At 29.2% G+C, this 25,653-nt stretch overlaps 1 protein-coding gene across 3 annotated transcripts in view; it reads right to left on the bottom strand.

Annotated features, from left to right (window-relative positions):
* Positions 1-25,653, bottom strand: part of LOC142321483 (uncharacterized) — a 115,875-nt gene that overhangs the window by 71,351 nt on the left and 18,871 nt on the right. For all 3 annotated transcript variants that reach the window (XM_075359608.1, XM_075359617.1, XM_075359598.1), the window contains exons 6-11: positions 25,400-25,544; positions 20,775-20,983; positions 15,617-15,748; positions 9,431-9,715; positions 8,639-8,767; positions 3,090-3,466 (exon numbers count right to left, since the gene is read on the bottom strand). In XM_075359608.1, the coding sequence (XP_075215723.1) occupies positions 3,090-3,466; positions 8,639-8,767; positions 9,431-9,715; positions 15,617-15,748; positions 20,775-20,983; positions 25,400-25,544 (1,277 nt within the window). The remainder of the gene's footprint in view (positions 1-3,089; positions 3,467-8,638; positions 8,768-9,430; positions 9,716-15,616; positions 15,749-20,774; positions 20,984-25,399; positions 25,545-25,653) is intronic.

The following is a 25,653-nucleotide window of genomic DNA, read 5'->3' as shown; positions in this document are numbered from 1 at the left end:
AGATAAAACTATTTATGGCATTATTCATACGCATGATATCCTATTATGACTAGGTATGTTGATGATGTTTTTGTAATTAATTTATAATCCCATTATAAACAATGAACATTTAATAATTTTGAATAAAATTAATTCATATTATAACAGTTTTAATTATACTTTTGAAATTGACATAAGTAGAAAAGTAAATTTTCTAGATGTTAATATCAAAATTAACAAAAATAATCAATTTATAATGTCAATATATATGACACAACCAATAAAACTACAATACAAAGAGCAATTAATTTACACTCTATGTAATAAAAATAAAAGTAAATTAAAATAATAAACATAATGGTTATAATGTTTCTTTAATTGACTATACAAAAAAAAATTCAAAAATTAATAATATTACAACTCTTATACCTATAAATTATACACAAAAAATGTGACATATATTAAAAATATTTATACACTGATAATGTGTAGAAAATATAACTAATATTTATGATAAAAGTAAATTTAAATCAGTGAACAAGACAAACAATCGTATAACAAAATATTTAAAAAGTAACAATCACACTGACATATAATTTATGCGGAATTTATCAAATAAAGTGTAATGTCTCTTAAAACTAGAATTTTAGAAGACATTAGAAATTATAAAAATGGTAAATTGAGTTTATCTAATGTTGCTGACCAGCTTATTAATAAATTACAAACATACTGTATCTGATATTTGGACAAATTTGTTAATAGTGGAAATCAAGAATAGCAAAGTTTGGACATTTTAGATTTTATATATATAAAAATACAAAAGAATATCCAACTTTATCAACTTTCAGACTTTTTATCCTTTTCCAGAAAATGAAGATGACATTCTTATAAAATTGGCAACAGATGGCCAGCAAGTTTTTAGATAAAAAAAAGATATAATCATAATGTATACAAATAATTTAATTCATAATAATTTATAGTAAAATTTTCTATTTATTTTATTTTTAATTATGATGTGATATTTACATATATGTAGTTTATTTAATTGACTTCATATGTTTTTGTATATATGATTAAAATTTTAATCTTTTAATTTTAATTTAAAAATTTTTATGTTTGATATGTAATTTTATATAAATACATCTTATATATAACTCTTGATGCGGGATCCTGCGAAAGTGCTTTAGGAATAAAAAAGAAAAAAAAAATAAGTGCCATTTTATTTATTTTGTAATTCTGTACTTCGGGTGTTCAAAGTTTGTTTTTGATTGTAAAAATACAATATAATGATACAGAGGAATATGGGTCTTATAAGTACTGACTTTAGAAAAAAAATTAAAATAAATAAATAAATATGTATATATATATATATATATATATATATATATATATATATATATATATATATATAGCTTACTGATCAAAACATACACCAAACTAAAGCATATATGCAGATTACGAAACTACAAAGACGACTGAGAATGAATAAATCAAGTAGTGGTTCATATTTACTCCATATAAAATGTTCACTGACAAATCTTCATAAAAAATCCTGAAGTAACCTATAAACAGAATTAACAACTTCATGATTTTTTAATCTTCAGTTTGTCTATCCACTGTACATCAACTACTTATCAAAATTTTGCACAACTAATCAGTAAATATTTTAAATTCCAATTCAATCTAACAAAGCTACAGAATTATAATAATAAAATAAACATGAATTTATTTGCATATGTAATGCATCTATGCATTATTGTGTATACATATATATAATCCTATACACATAACCAGTTAAAAAAATCTAAAAAATACAACCACAAACAAAAAATGTCCACTAACTATTTATGTCAATTAAATATTACTTTGAAAAACTAAATACTTGTTTTACTTAATTTATATTATGCTATACTATAAGAACAGTATTTTTTCCTAATTTTATTATTTTTTTTTATATCTATTATTAAAAATAAGATAAATTTGCTTTTGCACTTACTTGTACCATTCCTTCCTTAGTTGTTAAGATGAAGATCGATTTTGCTTTTTTTAACGGAAAGAAAGGGAAAGATAAATCAAATAAAGAACAAATAAATGTCTTACAAGCAGAATAGGAAAGAAAATTAAGAAAAAATAAATGATTCAAATAATGACAACCAGTATTTTATGAAATAAATGAATAGGTTGTACACATCATCCAGTTGACAGAAGCTCCAGTGAAGGTTGCTGCAAACATCAAATTTACACTAACAGAAAAAAACAAAAATAATGGAAAGCATAGACTGCTTTCACACACAATAATGTATAAAAAAAATTAGTCAATGAAGAGTAGTAATACGTTATACATAATACAGCAAAAAAACATATAATCAAAAATATTCATTAAGCGTTTTCCATTGTATTCAGTTTTCCAGTACATCAAAAATTTAAAGCATTAGTGGAATATTTGCTGTAGATAAGATAATCTAAAACAAGTATTTAAAATAATTTTAAGTAAAAATCTTCTCCTTTGTTTTAAATTTTGAGTAGATTTATAATAAAAATAATTTTATGAGATTATATTGTTCTACAAGAAAAACCACTTTAGATCATATTTCAGAATTTGGATATCAAATCAAGATTTAACACAATGCAGGTCGGTATGGAATAAAAAACAAAAGCATAAAAAGTGCTATCAAAATTACAGTCCTGAGCAAGATGACAAAAATTTCACCTCTGATAATTCATCAAAAACCTAGAATGACTCAAAAATCAATACTATAAATAATAAAATTAAGTGGATTGTAGAAACCAACAGTAAAAATCCCATTCAATGAACCATTCCCATAAATTAACCGAATAATTCTGATGATATATATTTGGAAGGGTAACTGCATGTTATTATAATTTATAGTTAATGACCATAGCATCAAATTATTCCACTTAGAGTAAAGCAAAACACACACTTCATTTATCCCACTGCACATCACTGTATCTATCATTTACAAATGCTAAAAATTAAAAGCTACTACAGAATCATGTAAGTGGAAGTAACTAATATGAAATTTAGATTATCCAGTTTAACAAGATACAATTATTAATAACAAAAGATTTAGATACAAGTCTGTACATACAACTGTAAGTGTTGTTCAACCTTGATGCAATCTTGTTTAAGAAATTTCACTGTAGCGGAAACCTCATCACAGTTCTTATGTTCATTTTGAAAAGTCTTGTATTCACTCCTGACTCCATTTATTTCTTCAATTAACTTATCTTTTGACATAATGCTAGAGTTCAAACCTATTATTTCTTTGCTTTTATCAGAGAGAATTTTCTCTAATTCTTCATTTTTTACAACGAGAGCTGTTATTTCAGAAGTAGCTAATTCTATTCTTTTTACAAGAGAAGCATTCTTTTCATTGATTTCAGAAATAATGATTTTATTTGATGCTTGTAGATTTTTTAGTTCGTGCACTTCCTTCCTTAAATTCTCAGAAACCTTTTTTTCATTCTGCAATACAGTAATTACAATGAATCAATGAGAAGAAAGGGAAAAACTATGAACTCATGAAAACAGAAATCTTAAAAAATTAACATGTTGATATTAAGAAACTTGAAACAAATGTTAAAATTAAACATCACATAGCAGTAAAATGGAGTATAACTTTTATTCTCCAAATATTCTTGGAGCTTTCAACATAACACAGAGGAATTAAAACACTGAAGGAATTTAAAAATTGACTGTGGATGAAGAGATTTGTTCAGAGTACAAAAAAATTCCAAGATTATATTTTATTAGATTTTTTTCAGTATACTTATTTTACCTTATGGGAATTGTCTATGCACAAAGCAGTATTTTATTATTTAGATAACTGCCGGCTTTTTAAGTAATTTCATAAATTTTAGTCTTATTCACTCCCTGGTTTATAAAAATCACTAAAATATTTGTTCGAAAGTTTTATCACAATTTTTATTTTATTAATTCAAAATTTAAATACAGAAATGAAAAAGTCATAATTTCTAAAATTTTAAATTTTTTAGTTGATTTATAACAAAAATCATTTTATGAGATTATATTGTTCTACAAGGTTTACACTTTAAATCACAATTAAAGTGTTTAAACTTAATTATAAGTTTGTAGAACTTGTAATGTTCGAAAATTATGAATGAAAATAATGGTTTATATAAAATTTTCATTTTTCAGGAGCAAACCTCTACCAGCAAAAAAGTACAAAAAACCTATAATCAATTGTAATTTGAATAATAATTAAATGATAGAAGAAATTGGTAATAATAATTACTAAATTTGTAAGTGGAAAATAACAATAACAAATCCTAATAATAAATGATTAGTGACTATTTCTACTAAGAATTTATCTAAATAAAACCTATACATTTATCTGATTTTAGTATACATTTAATTTTTATTATACATTTTTATCTAATTCATAGCACTTATCTGTAAAGTAGTGATGAAGAATATTATAGAAAGGGTTTAGGGAACTTATACTAGTAAAGTATACCTCACAAGAACAATTCACTCACCTGTATAAGGATGCATACAATCACAGAACAATGAGCCCAGGTATATTGCTGTTAATCTATGTTTATAAAAAAAGGTTAAAAGAGACCAGTTATCTACATAATTCCCATAAGTAGCTTTTCTTGTATGACATTATGTAGATACCTTTATTAAAAAAAAATATGGACGAAGTGATTTCAGAACGGATTTAAAACTTTTCTCCAAATGTAACAACTATTAAGTTAAAACTTAATATTCTATTAAATCCGTTCATGCCTCCACGTGGTTCATCTGGATAGCTTACTAGAATATTGGAGTAATCTAGTAAATGAACTAAATCGAAATCAAACTTGCATTTTTCATTTCTCATTATCGCCTCTCTAGATAACATCTAGAGCTGTATCTCGGGAGAAATCCTACCAAGGTTGACTACCTTCGACAGTCAAATATGGAAGAAAGTCTTTTAAGTAAAAATCTACCGCCTGGTATAAAAAAAATCCAGGAAAGACTGCAATCGGATTTGGTAGGCAGTCACTTAGAAGATTTACAAGATGGATCGGAGCATCTCCTAGAAAAACCCTTAAATTCTGAATGTGAATTAAACTCAGAACCAGGATCGAACAGGAAATTAAAATTCAAACGTATTAATTTTATGGCTATACATAATATAAATTCACTTACAACTGTAGGTAAACTAAAGATGTTTACAGATATTTTCCACAAAAATAAGATTTTAATCGTTGCATTGCAAGAAATGCGAAATTCTAGTCAAGAACCTTTCAAATCTCAAAATTACAGAATATACAACAGAACTTCTGGAGAACGTGTAATGAAACAGTGTCCACAATTTGGAACAGGATTTATGGTTTGATTAATTTGAAAATTATCGACTCTGTAATTAATTTTAATCCGATCTCTTCTCGAATTGCTTCTTTAACTATAAAAGCTTCCAATAAGCAGTATAACGCACACGCGCCTACTAATGATAAAAACAACAAAATATTAAATAAATCCGAAGTCGAAGAATTCTGGGATTTATTAGATCAAACGATTAATAATGTAAATAAAATCTACACAAAAATTTTACTGGGAGATTTTAATGCACAATTAGGCAAAGAAAAGAAGAATTGCGATATTATTGGTAAATGGCCCGCGCAAAAACGTACGAACAAAAACGGAATCAGATTAATAGAAATTTGCAGAAATTACGGTTTAATCTCCAAATCGACTTATTTTATGAGAAAACCTAATAAATTAAAAACATGGAAGCATCCAGACTGGAAGAAAGGCCAGTGGGAAAAATACCAGTTGGATCACGTCTGTATGGATAAATTTGTATATAAAGAGATTCAAAACGTTAAAGTATTAAAAGGAACAGACACCGGATCTGATCATTATTTAGTTAAAATCAAAATAAAATTTATGCCTACAAAACGGAAATTAAACAAAAAGAATAAACCAAAAAGAGAATACGATTCTTGCAGATTAATTGGAAATTCTAATTATAAAAATTTAACTGAAATTCTTGTAGAATCTGATTTGGATAAAATTATTCCAAAATTAAAAGATATAGCAAAAAAGGTTTCACCTATAAATCCTAGGAAAAAACACCAGTGGTGGAACGAAAATTGCGATAAAGCCGTAACAGATAGGCATAATGCTTGGTTGAAATTTCAAAGCGATAAATCTGAAGAATCTTATTGTAATCTTATTAATCAACAAAAAATCGCATACAAAATTATTCATAATGTAAAGAGAGAAAATCAAAATAATTTAATTAATCAAATTGAACAGGACTTTAAAAAAAATAATTTTAAAAGTTACTATAAACTTATAATCGGTTACAAAAATACGAAGCTCCAACATTAATGCTTAAGGATAAATCTGGTAAAATTGCACATAATAATAAAGAAAACGCGGAAATCCTTGCAGAAGCTTTTAATAAGCTTTTGAACTGCGAAGAACCGAAAGATTTACTAGAAATAAAGTGTTAATACAGAAATTAAAACGCCAGAATCAAACAGAAAACCGCCGACTTATAAAGAAGTAGAAAATGCACTTAAAGAACTTAAAAATAATAAAGCAAGCGGAGAAAAGCAAACGTTGCAGAAATGCAGGATAATAAGTTAAGAAATCTTTGCATAATTCTCTGGTTAAAATTTGGGAATCCGAAAAACTTCCAGAACATTGCATGACTGCTATTATCCAGACAATTATTGTGTAATTTCGTTATTAGACTGTAAGTATAAAATTTTATCTAGAATTATTTACAATAGAATTAAGGACCAACTAGAAAGCAAGCTAGGCGATTACCAAGGTGGTTTTCAGCCTTGGCGCAGTTGTCCAGATCAAATTATTACTTTGAAATTACTTATAGATATTTATAATAGAAAGCAAAAACAAATGATTATTTCTTTTATTGATTTCAAAAAAGCGTACGATTGCATACATAGGCCTTTGATGTTAAAAATTCTAAGAAATCTCGAATTGGATCCTAAATTGGTAAATATGATCGGTTTAACATTGACAAATACAAAATCTAAAGTGAAGTTTTGTGGCAAATTTTCCGAACCTTTTTACATAAAATCCGGACTGAGACAAGGCAACGGACTTTCGCCTTTATTATTTAATTATGCACTAGAATTTCTGATGCGTGAATGGTTTAAAATTAATCCAAAAAATATTCACATAGGATACCAAAAGAGATAACTTAAACTTAAATTACCTAGAATTTGCCGACGACAGCTTTCAGCTAATAGTATCGCAGAAACCAGAATACAAATAACAAGTATAGAAGAAATTGCGAATAAAATTGGACTTAAAATTTCTTATGAAAAGACTAAAATGATGGCTATAGATCCTTTAGTTATTAATTCTGTGAATATTAATGGAAACAAAGTAGAACTTGTAGAAAAATTTAAATATCTTGGAGAGATCATTACTTGTAATTGTAACGAAAAACAAAATTGGACCGAAAGACTTAATAAATTATTTAAAGTGCTACAAATAACCAAAAATACTTACAACAAAAAATCGCTCTCGATTAACACTAAAATTAGACATTACAAAACTGTGGTTAAACCAGTAATTACTTACGCGAGCGAGACTTTATTTAGATTAAATCAGAAAAATAGGACTGAACCTTTACTTAAAAGTTGAACGCAGGATTCTTAGAATCTGCATAAACAAAAAATATAAACACGAAAATCAGTATAGATTATTGCCTAATAAATTTCTGTACGAAAACTTGGAATCCTTAATTGATACTATGAAAAAGAAGCAAATTTCTTTCTGCACACACTTGTTAAGATTACTGCAGGATAGGATTACTAAGAGAATTATCGATCATTTTGGTCTTTAAAAAATCCGCCATTATGGATCAAAGAAATTAAAGACGTGCAAGAATTAAATTTGACTTATGAAGATTTACTTAATAAATCCGAAAAATTAAAATTTGTTATTAAAGATCCAAATACCAACTTTAAAGTAAGAACTTTTAATTATACAAAAAGGATTTATTCAGAAGACGAGCGTAAAGCAAGATCATTAAGAATGACTAAATATTGGGAGAAAGTGAAAGCTAAGAACTTACAGGCCAAAAGATCGGCAAAAAAGACTTGAATTATCCTGACACTAAAGTGGTCCTTTGCGGCCTTAAAAGTAAAAAAAAAAAAAAAAAAAAAAAAAAATATAGATATACATATATATGTTTGAAAAACATCTATACAGGAAAACTGTGGCAAAACAAACTGATCAGGATATTCAGCTGAGGAATAAACAGCTGCACTATGAATTGTTAATACTTCTTTACCCATCATGAATTATCCACAAAGTTTTCCAGACAATAGAAATTATTTTTTGAAATAAAATTAAAAGAAAAGAATTATCTAACATAGTTTCTGGGGGAAACTGAAGAAAATTAACTGAACCTAAAACAAATATTTGATTTGCACTTCACAAAGTTCAGTTTAAACACTTATGAAACAAGTGTAACCACAATTTTATAACTAACAAGAATTTTAACTAGTTCAGTTATGTAATCTAAAATTTTTAATCTACAAAAAACTTGTCAAAGACAAAACAGGAAGTCCCTCATGTATACCAATCTATGCTTATAAAATAATTAATACTACTAATAAAATAAACCATAAGTAATAATACCATAAAATTTTCCTTAATATTTTCTAATTCCATCTTCAATATTTCAGCAAGATTTGCTTGTTTCCTTAATTCCTCAAATTCAGAGGAAAGTTTATTCAGCATTTCTTCTTTCAATTTAAGACAAGACAACTATAAAAAAAATATAAATAAATAAAAGTTTTATATAACCAACCAAGAATGTAAATAACAGCATCAAATAATGGTAACAATTAAAATCAAATCACTATTATAACATGGAATCTTTAAATCTTGATCTTTATAATCAGTATAAGAACTAGAGATTTACAGAACTGAAAAAATTTTTTTTTTTACCTTTAATTTTTGAAGTATGTTTATTTTTTAAAAGTTCAGGTCAACCAAAAAAAAAAAAAAAAAAAAACAAGTTTGCATGAAAGACGTCACATGTAAAACACAGGCTAGAAATCTGAATCTATGTAAAAATAAGAAAAATAATATACAGAAGTGTAAAATAACTCCCACAGAATTTGAACTAAGGGCTCTTGGAATGCAGACATATACATTATTTTGTCCAAATTATAACAGATTTTTTTTTAATTTTCATGCAATATTTTAAATATAAAAATGATGTATGAAATGGGTGCACGTGCAGATAGAAAAAAAGGATATCCTTAATAAAATAACAAGGATCATCAAAATTTGTAACTAATCACATATTGGTTGATTACAAATTATATAAATTCATGAGTTGAATTGAGAGAATCTACTTATTTTTAAATCTGTAAAAAAGAAGCACTTTTCACATTTTAATTCATAAATACACAGTATTTCTACCTGTTCATTCTTTAAATTTATTTCTTCCAAGCAACCAGAAATATTTAATTGCAATTGTGATGTACAAACATTATTTTCATTAAGCTGCACAGTTAACTCATTAATTCTATCAGCCATACGCTTATTTTCTGATTCCAGTTCTAATAATTTATCATCCTTCTCTTTTAACAGCAGATCTGTCACCTCTTGACCTAGATCAACACCTGCTTGAAAGCTAAAAGACGAATCATTAACATTAGTAGTATCCTTCATGGATTTCATTTCATCTAATATCTTTTCCTGCTCCTGAAACAAATAAGCATAGATGATAACATATGTTATAATATGAACAATTATAATCCGTTTATAATAAGTGAGGAAATCATAAAACTAAACCATAATATAAACTAAATAATAAAATTAAGATTATAAAAACTAAGCATAAGATATATGACCATCTTATTTTATTAATCGTAATGAGTAATTTTATTAATCGTAATCATTGAACTCAATAAGCCATGAAAAATCTTTCATTTTGGATAAAACATTCTTGAAATATGAAATAAGCGGTGGATTTCATGTGGTAGGTAATCAGCGTGTATTGTTTCTAAACCATGAAAATATAATGTAAGATATAATGTAAGTTAGTCTTCTTAGTGTAAGTTTTAGAGTTGGAAAACTTACAGTTGTACAAATTCCACATTAGATTCATTTTAAATTTTACATCATACAATGATTACAACATTTTTATCTGTATGATATATATAACAATGTGTTCCTTAATAATGAGCATTTTCTCCAGTCAAAATACCTTGCATATACAGTAGAACCTCTAATAACCAGGATTCAATTTCCTGAGGATCCAGTTATCCGGGATCTTCATAATAATAGAAATAAAAAAAAGAAACAATGTAGGATGCTGTATTAGGCCAAACATACAGTACTATGTTATTCTTTGTAAATGTTACCCTAAACAGCACTCTACTACAGTAGAGTAATTTGACCGCATTGTACAGTACATATTACTGTACTACATATATTGAAACAGTAATGCAGTTTAATTCCATAAACATGAGTAAACATGTGTTATGTTGAGTAGACATGACAGAGACATGAAATTCTGAGAATTTTTATCAGCTTTTGAGAATTGTTATCCCCATTACCAATATATTCTAATGACTTGACTTGAGTACAACACAGAGTACAGGCCTACTGCACATACAACGTATAATGACCTTGAACGGCTCTCCACTCACGCGTCTGTTTTACCTAGTGCTTCAATCACACCATTTTATGTTCATTTGCTATCTAGTGTATGTAACACTGTAGTTTGTGTTTGGTACTGTACTACATGAGTAAGTTTGTTGTACTTTCCATGGACCAAAAAATGGCAATTATAAATCATGCAGTGGACAAAAGCGAAAGCGTAAAGAAACTCAGTGGGATTTGAAATTGGTGAACCAACACTCAAAGATCTTATTAAAAGGAAAAAGGTAATTTTCAATTTTATTTCAAGTGCTGACTCTACATTTGCTTTTTCATCAAGAAAAACTATGAAAAATTCTACGTTATTGGATCTAGATGCCATTATTTTTTATTTGTTTAAACAAAAACATGCTGAAGGAGTCACTATATCTGGACTGATGGTAAGTGAGAAAGCTTACTTTTTTCATAAAAGTTTAAATATAAATGAAGCATTTTCTACTTCAACAGACTGGCTACACAAATTTAAAAAATAACATGGCAGTAGACAATTAGATATTCAAAGGGAAAGCCTTTGCAAGTTTAGCAGCTGCAACTTCATTTAATGAATTAGATTTCTTAAAAAAAAAAAAAAAGTTCAATCTTACTCCAGAACAAATATGGATAATACAGATGAGAGTCAAGTCTATTATGGAAATCTATGCTAACAAAAATTTGGTTGCCCACTCAGAAAAGTCTACCCCTGGACATAATTCTAGTAAGGAAAGGCTCTAGAGTAAGGTAACTATTATTAGCTGCTCATATGCATTGGGAACACAAAATCAAATTGACTGTTATTGGTCAAGCAAAAAAGCCTAGATCTTTTAAGAGCACTCTTGCAGTTTCTTACTTGCAATTATTATCACCATCCTTAAAACCTTGTTTTTAACAAGTTTGTCCCATCAGTTCATTAATACCAGAAAGAAAAACATCTTCCACCCAAGGCAGTCCTGTTACTAGATAATGCTCCATGTCATCCTTCCGAATCCAGTCTTATTTCTAAAGATGGACAAATTTTTGTTCATTACCTTCCACCAAATTTAACATCTTTGATGCAACCAATGGATCAATAAGTGTTAAGCAGTTTAAAATGGAGGTTCAAAAAAATATTTCGTTTTCTTTTAAAAGAAAACTATGCTGCATCAATGAAAGGTATTTTAAAAATGTGGACAATAAAAGATGAATATTTACTGTTAGTGAGGCCTGGAACAGTTTGCCATCCAAAACCTTAAAACGTTCATGGTCAAAAATATTACAATCTGACGATTTTGGATTAGAAATACCAGAAGATGAAATCGATTCCTGCCTTGAAATTGTAAAATTTATTCCAGATTTATTAGACAGAGAAGATGTAAACGAGTGGTTGGGCAATGACAAAAACGAAGGCTTTGACCAATAATGACATTGTTGTTCATCAAAAGTCGTCCCTTCTAAGCTGAAGAGAATGATTCAGAAAGTGACATACGCAAAGATAACTTGGATAAAAGGGGTAAAAAAATTAAACCTTTAGAGCTTTGGAAGCAGTGAGAATTGGTTTTGAAACAACAGAACTGTGAATTTAATAAAATAATAACTTTGAGAAATATGAGAACAGAAATTAGAAAAATAATGATAAACACTAAAAAACAAAAATTGATAAGCAATTATTTCTCTGTGTAAATATTTTTTAATTTTTTTTCAAGTACTGTAATTTGTAATGCTGTATACATACTAATACATACTAAATTTGTATTGGATCATAATTTTTATTAGTAAAATATTTTGTAAAGTCAAAACTAAGTCTTCATGTTTTCTATGGAAGCCTATATAACATATTAGTTTTACAATAGTCTTAAGTAAGTTAGGAACTTTCTTTATATAAAACTAATCATCTCTATCTAGATTTCAAGAATCTTATGGCCAATGTAGAAATTAAAAACACAATTTCCATCAACCGTGTTTTTCTCCGGAGTTACGCCACCACGCCATTACCCTGGTGGAAGTTCTAATGTAACATGAATACTGTAATACAATAATATAATAAACGTTATAATTGTACATTAAATATAAAATAAACAATTAAGAAATTCCTAAAATCAATTCCAATCATTTATTACTCTTCTCCAGCTCTCACATATATCTTCTGGATTATATAAGATATACCTGTACAATATATTAATATACATTCTACTACTAAACACTAGTAATTAACGTGATACAAATCATAAATACTGAATTAAGTCAAAATCTTAATAAAACGGTGATTCAAACTTAACATATATGCCTTCCTTTTCTGTCTCTCTTCTCCATGTACTTCATTAACTTTTCTCAGTAATCATTATAAGCCATGTAAGTTCAACCTTTATTTCATCAACATGATTTCCATAAGTTGTCCAAGTCCATGTATATATTTATGCTAAATGCTTTAAATCTTTAACAGTTGTAGATGACCTGACATGTCATAATAAGATACTTCCAAAAATAACCATAGTTTCTCATGGCTTATTGAGTTCAGTTTATGCAATGAAAGTATTCTATAAAACATTACAATTTATAAAATTGATGGTCATACATCTTATGTTTAGTTTTTATAATTAGTTTAATGATTTAGTTTAGTTTTGGTTTCCTCACGTGTTATAAAAATAGACATAGCCATCCTTAAGAATAACAAGCATTCCACACAAAGTTTTTAGGAAAGAAAGTAGTGAAGTGGTTTCCCATTACCTTCTTCACAGAGTCAAATATATGGTTGCTATCACCATACTCAAATCACTGAAATTCAAATGATATTCAGCCCATCAAATGAACATATGTACTGTTCACCACAGTGACTGGATGCATGATGAACATAGTTACACTTGTTATTTTTTTTTTTTTTTACCTATATCATAGCCTTAAAAAATACTGGAAGAGATAATGTAAAGCAATCAATAATAATGTAGCCCTTACCATTGTGAAATTATTTTTTTCTACAAACTTCTTCAACTTAGCATGGAAACCATACTCTAAATCTGAAAATTTAGAATCTTTTTTTATGAACAATCCCACTTCATAGTACTGAAGTTAACAAACTCTTCTACCCAACACTGAGTCTAGGCAAATGCAGTTCCTACTTTCATAATTATTCAGATTGATTGATTATGGATGATACTGCTACAACGTAGCAGGGAAACATTCCTGCTAAATCCCTTCAACATCTAACTTCACAATTATTTATTTTATTTAATTCATTGGAAATCATTTAATATTAAAAATGAACATCCATAATGGATGGATGAGAGATTGGCGATCAGGAATTGGATGGATGGGAGATTGGCGATCAGGAATTAGATGGATGGGAGATTGATGATTAGTGGATGGGTGATCAGGTGATTCGATAATGGATGATTGATGATGATGATGATAATAACAACAATAATGTTATAATGTCAGTCAAATGTAAACAATATTAAAAGTTAATTGACTGAAAACTGAAAATCAGTGCAGCACAACTTTAAATACAAGAAAGAATAGTTTCATTAATTTATAGTAAACAAGATCTGGACATAAAGTTTGAGATTTTCTAGTAATTATGCTACCTGTTTTTTAACGTAATTATATCCTAAACAAAAGACAGCCACACAAGAAAAGGAGTTTTCTTGGAGCAGCAATTTGAAATGAAAATTGTTATTCACAACACTGTTAAATAAGTGAGCTACTGTTTGAAAAGAAAATATTTTGGTTGTTTATTTGTAATTAATCATAAATGATTAATGATGCATAGGGTTATTTGATTTTTTAAATCTCAAAAAAAGTTTTTTATTTATATATTTCTTTAAAAACTGTACCCATAGTTTAAAAATACATGCGGGGTCCCATAAAAAATCCATCTACCTCAGCCAAGTACATCTCATAGGGTTACTATAAATCAGGACACATCAAACCACCAAACTAAAAGAACTACAATGAAATGTATTGCTCTCTGCATTAGCTTAATGAAGAAGACAACAGGAGAACACTCTTTATTTTCCTTAGTAAACATGAAATCTGAATGCTTATTTATTAGGAGAGTTGTGCAATTTTCAACTGTAATTTATTATCTGTCAGATCACACAAAAACTGTTTGTAATGGTACAGACCACAAAGAAACAGATAAAAGTCATTAAACCTAAAATAAAAAAAATCTGATAATCCAATATCTGGGAGACCATTATCAGGGAAGAACAAACTCGCATGTTCCTCACCTGGCAAGAGACCTGGGACTGCAAGGCTTATCCTTCTGGTCAGACTCTGGACAGAACGGCAGTATGGAGAGATGGAGTACAACATGACAGTTTTTAATGGGTCACGGGTACTGCCATGCTTATCTCAATGCCATATAGGAAGCATCATTCCCTGTTTACCTGTATTGCCCTGGTGTTTGGAACAATAGTGAGCACACACTTTTCAAATGTGCTCAGCGAGTGATAGATCAAAAGACACTAGAGGCAGATTTTAGAACACCGAACCTTCACAATGTGATAATACTCTGGAATCTGAGCAGCTGGGAGAGTGTGACCTGATCCTTTGGAAGCACTCTTAGGGCCAAGAAGGGCGACCTGGATAGTCCTGACCAGGTGAAAACTAGGTAGTGGCCTTCTCAAGATAGAATAGGAGGACTCAGCCTGACGTATTGTGTAAAACTGTTCCGGGTTGAGTTCTGGTAGAAAGGGGGGTGGTTTTGGTTGGTAGTATACCTAATGGCACTTAATTTTATAAAATTTGTAAAAAATAAGCTATAAATGAATTATATTGATTTATACAATATGTTGATTTAAACATATTATTTATTCATAATGTGACTGTTATTAAATAAATTCATATTATTTAAAACATGAATGTATTAAATTTAAAATATATACTTATTTAAAATGTGAAAGTATTATTTTGTCATCACCTGTGTAATATACATGTAGACACATAATAGTACAGTATGTTTATCATCTCAAGATGAATTACAATACTTACAAAATATTTTTCTTGAAGTGCATCATACTGGTTCTTATACTGAATATTTTCTTCTTTTAGTTTTTCCTTAAAAATGTCATAATCTACGATCGTTTGTTTCATAATAGTTGTCTGTTTATCAAGATCAGATGCCTAAAAAACACCAATTAACTACAGGTAAAACTATAAACAAGCACAAATCACATTATATATTATTACAGATTCTGCCATGAACACCAGAGGCAGTGTTGTAATTATTTTAATTGTTTTTGTTGAATAATCTCACATTTCATTTTAAATTTAACTGCAATCTTTTCCTACCAAAACTAGCATTTAAAAAACAAACAAATGTAAGTTTTTTGTTCTTCCAGATGAGCTGGAATATAATTAGTTTAAATTTTATTATTTATGTCCTGAAAGAACTTATCTTCCAGTAAGATGATGTTTACCAGAAGTTAGAATTCTGCATACATCATTTATTTCTTCAACACATCCCACATATCTAACACACCGAATAACACATTTTTCACACAAATTAGGATTCTAAGGTGAGCTTACACTTACTGAATGCAAGAAATATCACGTCCTGATATGCACATTTTAGTCTTACTGCCCCAATTTTGTCACATGGGAATATCAATAAGCCTACTATATTCCATAAGATTTAAAAAGGAGTGTGCATGATTTGCAAAAGTCAAGAAAATTTACTGAACTTCTTACACAATCAACGGAACCGCTGAAATTTCATCTTTGCTGCTTTCCTCTTCCTCCAAGTCACCAACTGATTCATCACTGATCTTTGATCCATCTTCACCTATCATAACTGCCAAAACATATAACTTTGTCGACTGCATCTTCCCAGATTCTATCTTTATTCCAAAACTCATCTTGCAATTTGATGACATTTTACCAATGCAATGACCAATCATCAAGTGTGACACTTTTAATACCTCTGCCACTAGTTCTCGTAATCTGGTTAATGACACATCACCGGTTGTGTTATTAGATCTGATGTCTTTTAATTTTTGCCCAAGCTAACTCTATGGGATGTAATTTGCACATGTAAGGGGGGGATTCAAATTTCAGAATGACCATGTGGGGCCAGTAGTTTATTAAATGTGTATTCTTTCTCTTTTGGCAGCAATTGTTGTTTCAACAGAAATAGGTCAACTTTCCTCAGTTTCTCATCAGAACAGACCCCATTTGTCTCATAGTATCATGTCTTCTTTTAAAGTTGACTTAACTGGCTCTTTATTTACTTACTTTACATGGTACAGCACGCTGTCCATAGCAAATCCTTATTCTAAATTTAGAATTACTTTCTCTTTTATCTACATCTTGAAATTTGCAGCATTCATTTGCCCATGGTAATCACCAGATGCACAACCTACTTGAAATATTAATGCATCTTTAACAAACCCCTCAGAAGACCTGATGTGGATGATCACAAGTCTGTTAGACGCACTGGTAGTTTTAAGCGCTCCCAAGACATTTTTACTTTGCCAACATTTTTGAAAATTTTAATTGGTATTGGTCCAAGTTTCATCTAAAAAATATATCTTTCTTTACTTCATTCTAACTTGCCTAATTTTCTATAAATATGAACATCTTAAATTAATAATTTCTTGTATTTCCACTAACACCTTACATTTCAAAGCACAGGTCTTCCACGGGGCTTTTTTTAAGCCCCTTTTGGTTAAAATTTTCTGGAGAGTGGTTCTTTTCCAATTAAATTTGATTCGCTCTTTAAGACTGAAAGAAATTTTAAAATTTTCAAAACAACTTTTTCTGACATAGATACTTTCAATTATATTTTTAATAATGTCCTGATGAAAACTATTGATGGATGTCTGCATTACAATAATGAGGACGATTCCTTTTTTCCTGGCGTTGTTAACAATTCACCTTTACTAGCTTGAACTTCTTTTTTTATAGCACTCACACCATCTTTGTGGCAGATATGACACCTTGTGATGTAGGATTTTCTCAGTCCCTCAACAAATAAGACTACTAATAAAAGAGTTGTTGGGTAATGTCATCTTGTTGAAGTAAGAACAAGCATAAAAGAATAATATCATCAGGATGGTGAATACAATCTATGATAGAGAGCAAACATATCCAAACAACATATACATCTATAAGTACTGAAATGAAAAATAATCATGCATGAACAGAAAATACACACTTCTGGGTTCAAATTCTGATCAATAGTTTAAAGACATTTACAATTTAATTTTTTCCTTGTAGTCCTTGAGTCTGCAGTCAAAGTGTTTGGTAATTTTACATAAAAGAGCTTAAGTATTGGATAACCCTTGACCCACAAGACTGAATCAAGACACATTTAACAAAAAAATATGTTAAAAGTGGGAATTATAGTAGTTGTGTGACTTTTAGTTTTTATTGCTTGAAGGTGGCTCTAAAATCATCTAAGAGTCGAAAGGTCTTCTGGAAACCCCAAGCTATTAAAAATTATTATTATTAAAGTGGGGTGAAGAGCTTGTAAAATAGTATTTTAAAAGAGATCTACAATAATTCACACATTTGTTTGAGCTTTTTAAACATAGATAAACGGTCTCTTAAAAGCTTTACGCTCTTATATTTTATTGTAACAAGTTTATTTTACAAGGGTAAATCAAATATAAATGGGGATTTTTGTTCTTAAACGTCTACTGTTAGCAGAACTGGGTCCGCACTTCTAGTATGCTTGGGTGGGGTCATTAGGAGTGGGGAGAGCTGGCCATTCCACATTCCCAACCAATTTCTCAGTAACGCTCAAAATGTTGAAGCAGTAATGCTCACAATGTGCGCAGTGGAGGTGCCCCCCCCACAGCACAATGAATAATTACAAAATTTCTTGCTCATCAAGTTCAAGTAATGGAAATTTTCCGGAGACTAATTGCACAGTTGGGAGACCAAACACTGTCAAGGACTTGTGTGTTTGCCTAGCACAAAGAGTTCAAGGAAGGGCAAAAACAAGTGAAAACTCAAGAACATGATCACCTTCTTGGACCAGCATTATAGATGAAAACATTCATGCGGTTCAAGACATTCTTGAAGAAGATTGACGGGTGAAAGCATCCGAAATTGCAGAATAGGTCGGAATAGGTTATGGGAGCTGTCATGTGATAATCACAAACAACCTACAGTTTCATAAAGTGTGTGCCAGATGGGTCCTTTGTTTTTTGACCACAGATCAGAAGTTGAGATGTTTGTAGGTCTGTCAGAGGCTTACAGCAAGGTTTGCGAAAGAAGGTGATGGGTCCACACTACACTCCCAGTCAAAAGAAGCCAGTATGAAGTGGTGGAGAAAAGGGGAGGCAGCCCCAGTGAAATCCAAGACCGACTGTCAGCTGGCAAGGTTCTTTCAACTGTTTATTTTGACCAGCAAGGCAGTTTGCTCATTGGTTTTTTGCGTGAATGACACACAATCATTGCTGCTTACTACTATGAGCTGTTGAATGAGGTGAGAGCTGCATATCGCCACAAAAGACGAGACCAACTGATTTGAGAGGCCATCCTCCTACACAACACCAGGCCCCCGTACTGTAGCTCTAACAATTTAAAAACTAGAGGAAATGCACTGGACTCAACAATCATCCTCCCTACAGCCTGGATCTATCCACTGCGATTTTAATTTGTTTGGCCACTTAAAGAAGCTCTAGGAGGGCAACAATTTGTTGATAAGGGCGTGGAGGGATTTGTGCACAATTGGCTCCTGATGCAACCAGCTTCATTCTACGATGCTGCAATAAAAACCTTCCTTCTCCCTGGGAAAAATTCTACACCAGGAAACTAAAACAATCAAAATATACAATATCAAAATATCCAGGACAAAATAAAACAATCAATATATGCATATTTAGCATATGGTGATGTTTCATTCAACATAACATTCATCAGTTTACTAAACATTTGGCACCAGTGATTTCAGAACAGTTACAACAGTCAGTAGAAACCACTGTATATTATTACCACTGTACATTCTTTATTAACCATAACATTCTTTGTTTTATGAACATTCTTTCTCCCAGAAAAATAGAAAATTTTATTTGACTATTTAAAATGTTAACAGCTATTAAAAATTGTCTTCATTAGTTGAAATGTTATTAGAGTAATTAGTCATTTCAATTATTTTATTTCTGCAGTAACTTTATTTTTTGTACTAACTCCTTTTCCATAAATTATTTATCATTTAACTCTTAAATTATTAAATTACTTTCTCAAACAGTAATTTTTAACATCTTTTAGTACTTTCCAAAGAATTTGGAAATCATTACTGCATCATATTTATATGATATTTCTTATGCATATATAAGAAATATTTATATACATATGTATAAAAATTGTTTATTGTTCTAGGAGACACAAATCTCAACCAATTTTGACAAAACTAGGTGGAGTGATGTAAACCTACTGGGAATAGGGCCTTATTGGAAATAGAGCCCTATTGTTTTCGAGTGAATCAGTTCACAAGAACCACAGTCAGAGCCAAAAAACAGTGTTTTTGGGTACATTTTCAGTTTTTTCCATCCAAAATTGGTTAAGTTTGATGAAACTTGATAGGATGATGTAAACCTAGTAGAAATATAACCCAATTGATTTTCTAGCGAATCACTTCACAGAAACTGGAGTTAGAGGCAAAAAAACTAGGTTTTGGCGTTTTCATGGTTAACTAAAACCAGAAATCCACACCAGTTTTAGCTTGTTTTATTACTTGTTACTTACTAAATTTATTCAAATTTCCCTTCACATACATTTGTTAATTGGCTATTTATCAATTTTACAATATATTACATTCACAAAATAAAAAGTGATATTAGTTTTATAATATACATTCCCCTCTAAATTAATTCCATGAACAATAATGATTTAACATTAAACTTTAAACAGTTGATAGTAATCTATCATTCTTGGTAAAAACTCCTGTTTTTACAATAATGAATTTGAAATACTGATTTTATTTATAGGATTGTAAAAGATTTAGAGTACAATTTTCATTATCAATTATTACAGTTCCACTTTAACCCAACAGCACTAATTATTGAAAATAAACCATCTTTGAACAAAATAATGATCAAAAACAAATCAAAATTCTTGTCTGTTTCTAAAAGAGAAAGATACTTAATGAACTTACAAATTAAAACAAAAAACCAGCAATCTACAAAAAAAATAAGCATACCTGTTCCTCAAAAAAAAAAATTTTTTCTTGACATTCATCTAATTCGCTCTGTAAATTTTTTATTATGTTTTCACGTACACTAATTTCATCCAAATACTGTTTATCTCCTTGAAACGATGCATGTCCTTCATCAGATTCTATTTCATCTTCCTTAGACAAAATGGATTCCAAATCTTTAATTTTTGAATCTTTTTCTTTTAATTTTGAAGCTAAATCAAACAGACAACAAACTAACAAAAGTTTTTTTCTTCAAAAAACTAAGGAAATTAAAAGAAGAAAAGAAAGTATAATAAATAAAAGAGTTTCAGCTAACCAAATCCCAATCAGCAACAATTGTGCTTGTATTATACTGACCAGAATTTAACACACAGACGGTCCAGAAAAATAATTAATTAGCAATTCATATTAAATAATAATTAACAATTTGTCTTTTCAAACCCAGCATAATAAAGTTGCAAAAATTCCATTTACCTCTTTATACATCAAAGCCTTGGCCAGTAAAAAATTATTAGTTTTGCTACCCAAAACTGATGTATTTAAACTGCAATACTGTTATTTGACATTATTAATTTTGTATAACTTTTAACTATTTTTTTTTTTTACAGGTACCCCAATTACAAAGTTAAGATATTTTTTTATTTTTTTTTACACAAATGTTAAACATTGTGTAATTACAAACTTATAAATGTTATAAGTTTGTAAGTTTAATTTAGTAAAGACCTGCTTTAGTTTGACCATTTTTATTTTGAAAATTAATAAAAGTACCTTAAATCCAAACTTCAATATTAATTGAAGGTTAACAACATTACTGATAAATTTTAAAAGAACCACAGCTATTTTATTTGCAGAACCCAGGTTTAAAAAACAAGAAATTCTCTACATTTAGCTGTCAGTGAAAGAAGTGATGAATTTCAAGGGAAGGAACAATTACGAGAAAAAATGGAGCAGCTATGAGATTGCAACTAAGCGATTTGAATAGACATCAACTAATGTCTTTAATTAACTTATTATAACACACAGATCAATGTATGAGCACAGATTATAAAGTACAGTAATTCCCTGGTTTAATGCGATTTGATTTACGCGATTTTGAATTTGCACAGTTGATTTAATAACACTGTCCCTTGACTTAACGCAGGTCTGGTTTCGAATTAACACGGTCAGAATTACTGTATATAAGGTATAACATAATATTCGTGAAAGAATTCTTAAAAAGGGTTGTTTAAATCCTTTCGGTAAACAATACACATGGACTTATTATACACATGTTATACAATAAAAAATGAAACAGGTTTTCCCTTTCAATAATAGCATACTGAAGTGTGTTAGGTTGGTAATACTGAAGTGTGTTAGGTTGGTAATACTGAAGTGTTTGGTTTATAAACATTTTAATGATCACTTTCATTAGCTATTCAGAGAATATATTGTGTTGTGTTACTCTGTTTTATATTATATTACTGTGCAGTATGTAATTCTGATTGGTTTGTGTTCAAGGCATTATACAAAGGGTACAGTATGTACAATATTTGTAATTTATTGTGAATAATTTACGTATTACCTTTTTATTTTATATTTTTCATGCTTTTAACTATGTCTGACCTTAACGTATGGGAAAGAAAAAGAAAACTATCACTCTTGAGACAAAGACGGAGGTGATAAAAAAAATATGATGATTGTTTATGCAACATTGATATAGAAAATCCTCATGGCATCAAATCAACAGTTCATTCAATAATTAAAAATAAGGATACAATTATGATTGCTGGAAAAAAAAAGTTGTTTCTCTACAGGCTTCACGAATCTCTTATATATGATCTCCTTTAATGGTTGAACTTGCAAAACTATTGAACATTTTCATAGACGATTGTACTCAACATCATATTCCCATGACAACTATTATTATTCGTGAATGAACCACAAAGTTTGCAAGAACTATTAAGACCTAAATACCTAAAAATGCTGAAGATATCAACCTATCCAATGCAAGAAAAGGATGGTTTGAAAATTTTAGAAATGTTCAAACCTGTATAACATTTTGATTCAAGGTGAAGCAACCAGTGCAAATGAAGAAGCTGAAAAATTCAAAAAAGATCGACAAATTTTCATGAAAGAAGGAGATACTCGTCACAGCAACTATTTAATGTTGACAAAATTGCTATTTTTTTGAAAAAGATGAACAGAAAACATACTTTTATCACAAAAGAAGAACACCATTTGCACAGTTTTAAAGTATCTACTTTAAAACTTTTTTACAGTTTAAAAGTATCTTTAGATACTTTAAAACTGTAAAAGGTTCACCTTTTACTTGGAGAAAAAGGAAATTGTAAACACCATGCTTGTATATCACTCAGAATATCCCCATGCTTTTAAAGGAATTAACAAACAATCTCTTCCATGTGTAGGACATCCAAACAAAAAGCATAGATAACAAAGTGAATTTTTTCTGACAGAAGAATTGTTTTAGCCTGCAACTGAAAGATTTTTGCACAAGAAACAATATTGTACACAAAGGTTCTACTGCTCGATAACGTTCCTGGATATCCAAGCTCTGAGGAATTGGGAAGCAATTAATTCACATGTAAAAGTCGTTTTTATGCTTGCAAATACGACATCAGTGAAACAGCCATGTGATCAAGGATGCCACATTCAAGGCTTACTATCTTAAAAACATATTCTCAGATGGTTTCTGCAACTAACAGTTCAAGCAATGAGATCTATGATTTGCAAATGTTCTGGAAAATGATAACATCCTTCATATTGTATGCAATGTTGGCGAAGCTTGGAAGAAAATCAAAAAGAGTACGTTTTGTGGAAAATGGCACAAGCTTTATAAAGATGATGATCAAGATCAAACTGCATTCAATGATAACGGACAAGGAATTACAGTACTATTAAAAAGAAGTTGTGCAACTTGCCAGCATGTAGGGCTCGTAGTTGATGCTGAAGATGTAAATGAACTTGTGGAAGGAAATATACAACTTTTATAAAATGAAGACTTGTTAGCACTAGCTGAGTGGCCAAATGAGCAGATAGATGACAATTCAAGTAGCAGTGACACATCATCATATAAAGGTCATCAAAAATTGACAGTGATTAAACTTTCTTAACAGCCACAATTAACAGTATAAGGATTACAGGAGGCATTACGATACATAAAAAATTTTGTGATTATATTAGGCGATACAAAATTCTACAAGATGGTGCTAAATCAGTTGAAACTATCAGTAAAGCAAAGTAAACTACAGTTATTTTAGGAAACCAAAGCTGAACTAAATCAAAGTTTTTTTTTTAATATTCCTTATTGTATTTAGGTCAACATACGTTTATTTTAAGGTAAATATTTTTTAAAATTATACTGTACTGTGTTATGATATTTCTTTTATACTTTATTATTACTAAATTTTTAATTCATTGTACGAAGTAAGGAATACTATACTTCCTTGAATGAAGTAAAGGACGTATTGTGATCATAAAAAATTTCCGTTTTCAGATTTCAATGGCAATATTCATTTTGACTAGTTTTGGCATGATGTCTGTACGAACAAACATCATGCCAAATCTCGCATAACTCAAAAAGATTAGCCGTAGGATGTTGAAATTTTGGATTTATGACTGTTGTAACATCTAGTTGTGCACATTCCCTTTTGATTGCAATGTCCAACTAAACCTAAAATCAAAAAAACAAATTGGGATTTTGGACTTTTTGTTAACTTAGTAAGCTCTCATTGTGAGCTTTTCAATGATGCATCATAAATAGTGCTTAATTTCATCAGTTTCAGAGTTATGGCCAAATAAAATTTTAATTATTGAAATATTTAGATCTTAGAGGAAGGCACATCGATTCGAATCAGACTTCATCTCTTTTCTTTTAATTTAAATATATTGATTTATTTAATTAATTAATAAATTGATTTAATTTACAATAAATAATTACTTAATAATAAAAAAATATATGAAAAAATTAATTATATTCTTGAATTCTATTCAATTTAAAGTGATTGTTGAAAATTTTTTTTCACTTGTGCGTAATATGCTTCTTACAACTGTTGTTACCAAATATACTATTTCAGATCCATTGACTTAACATAGTAGTATTCATATATTCATGTGATTTGCTGATTAAAAAAGGTTTCGGATTTCTCGTGTGTTGTATAAATAAGTTAATAATTAAACTATTCCAACTCCTGTATACTGGTTACAAATATTAATTTTGACCTTATGGTCTACAAAACTAATATTTTAGCAATTGTGTAACTATCCACTTTTATTAAAAAATTGGAGGAACATATCTCACTTTCAAATGAAATAAGTTTAAATGAAGTACAGCAAAAATGTGTATATGTAATTAATTAAATAGTACAAGGAAGTCATGTAGTGTCCACATCAGATTTTTTTCTTTATTATTTTTTTTTTTAAACTAAAAAACCCAAACAAATAACAAAACCTCATAACAATATAACTAGTATGTACCAAAAAAGAGATTAAGTCTTTAAAGAATAAATGACATTTATAATCCTAGAATCACAAATTTAATGGATAAATAATATTTAATGATATACATCAAATATATCAAAAGAATAAATATAAAAAATTGATCCAATAGTTAGTTCAAGAAGTTAACTTACTTAAAGCTGCTATGGTTTTGGATGCTTCTTCTAGTGATGTTTTCAAATGACAGTTTTCATTCCATTCTTTTTCTAAATCTTCTTCCAGTGATTTAACAGTTTGGTTTTCTTTCTCAGCAGCTAGATGTCTTTTAATAATTGGCGACTGGAATTATGTTATTTCATCATAAAATATTAGTCTTTAAAACAACTAATCTTTATTAGACAATGAATTACAAATTTAATCAAATGTGCATTAACTTCAATTACAAAGT

This window comes from Lycorma delicatula, chromosome 1, assembly GCF_047948215.1.
Source record: "Lycorma delicatula isolate Av1 chromosome 1, ASM4794821v1, whole genome shotgun sequence".
Classification (NCBI taxonomy): domain Eukaryota; kingdom Metazoa; phylum Arthropoda; class Insecta; order Hemiptera; family Fulgoridae; genus Lycorma; species Lycorma delicatula.
This window is presented reverse-complemented; position numbering and strand designations above follow the sequence as displayed.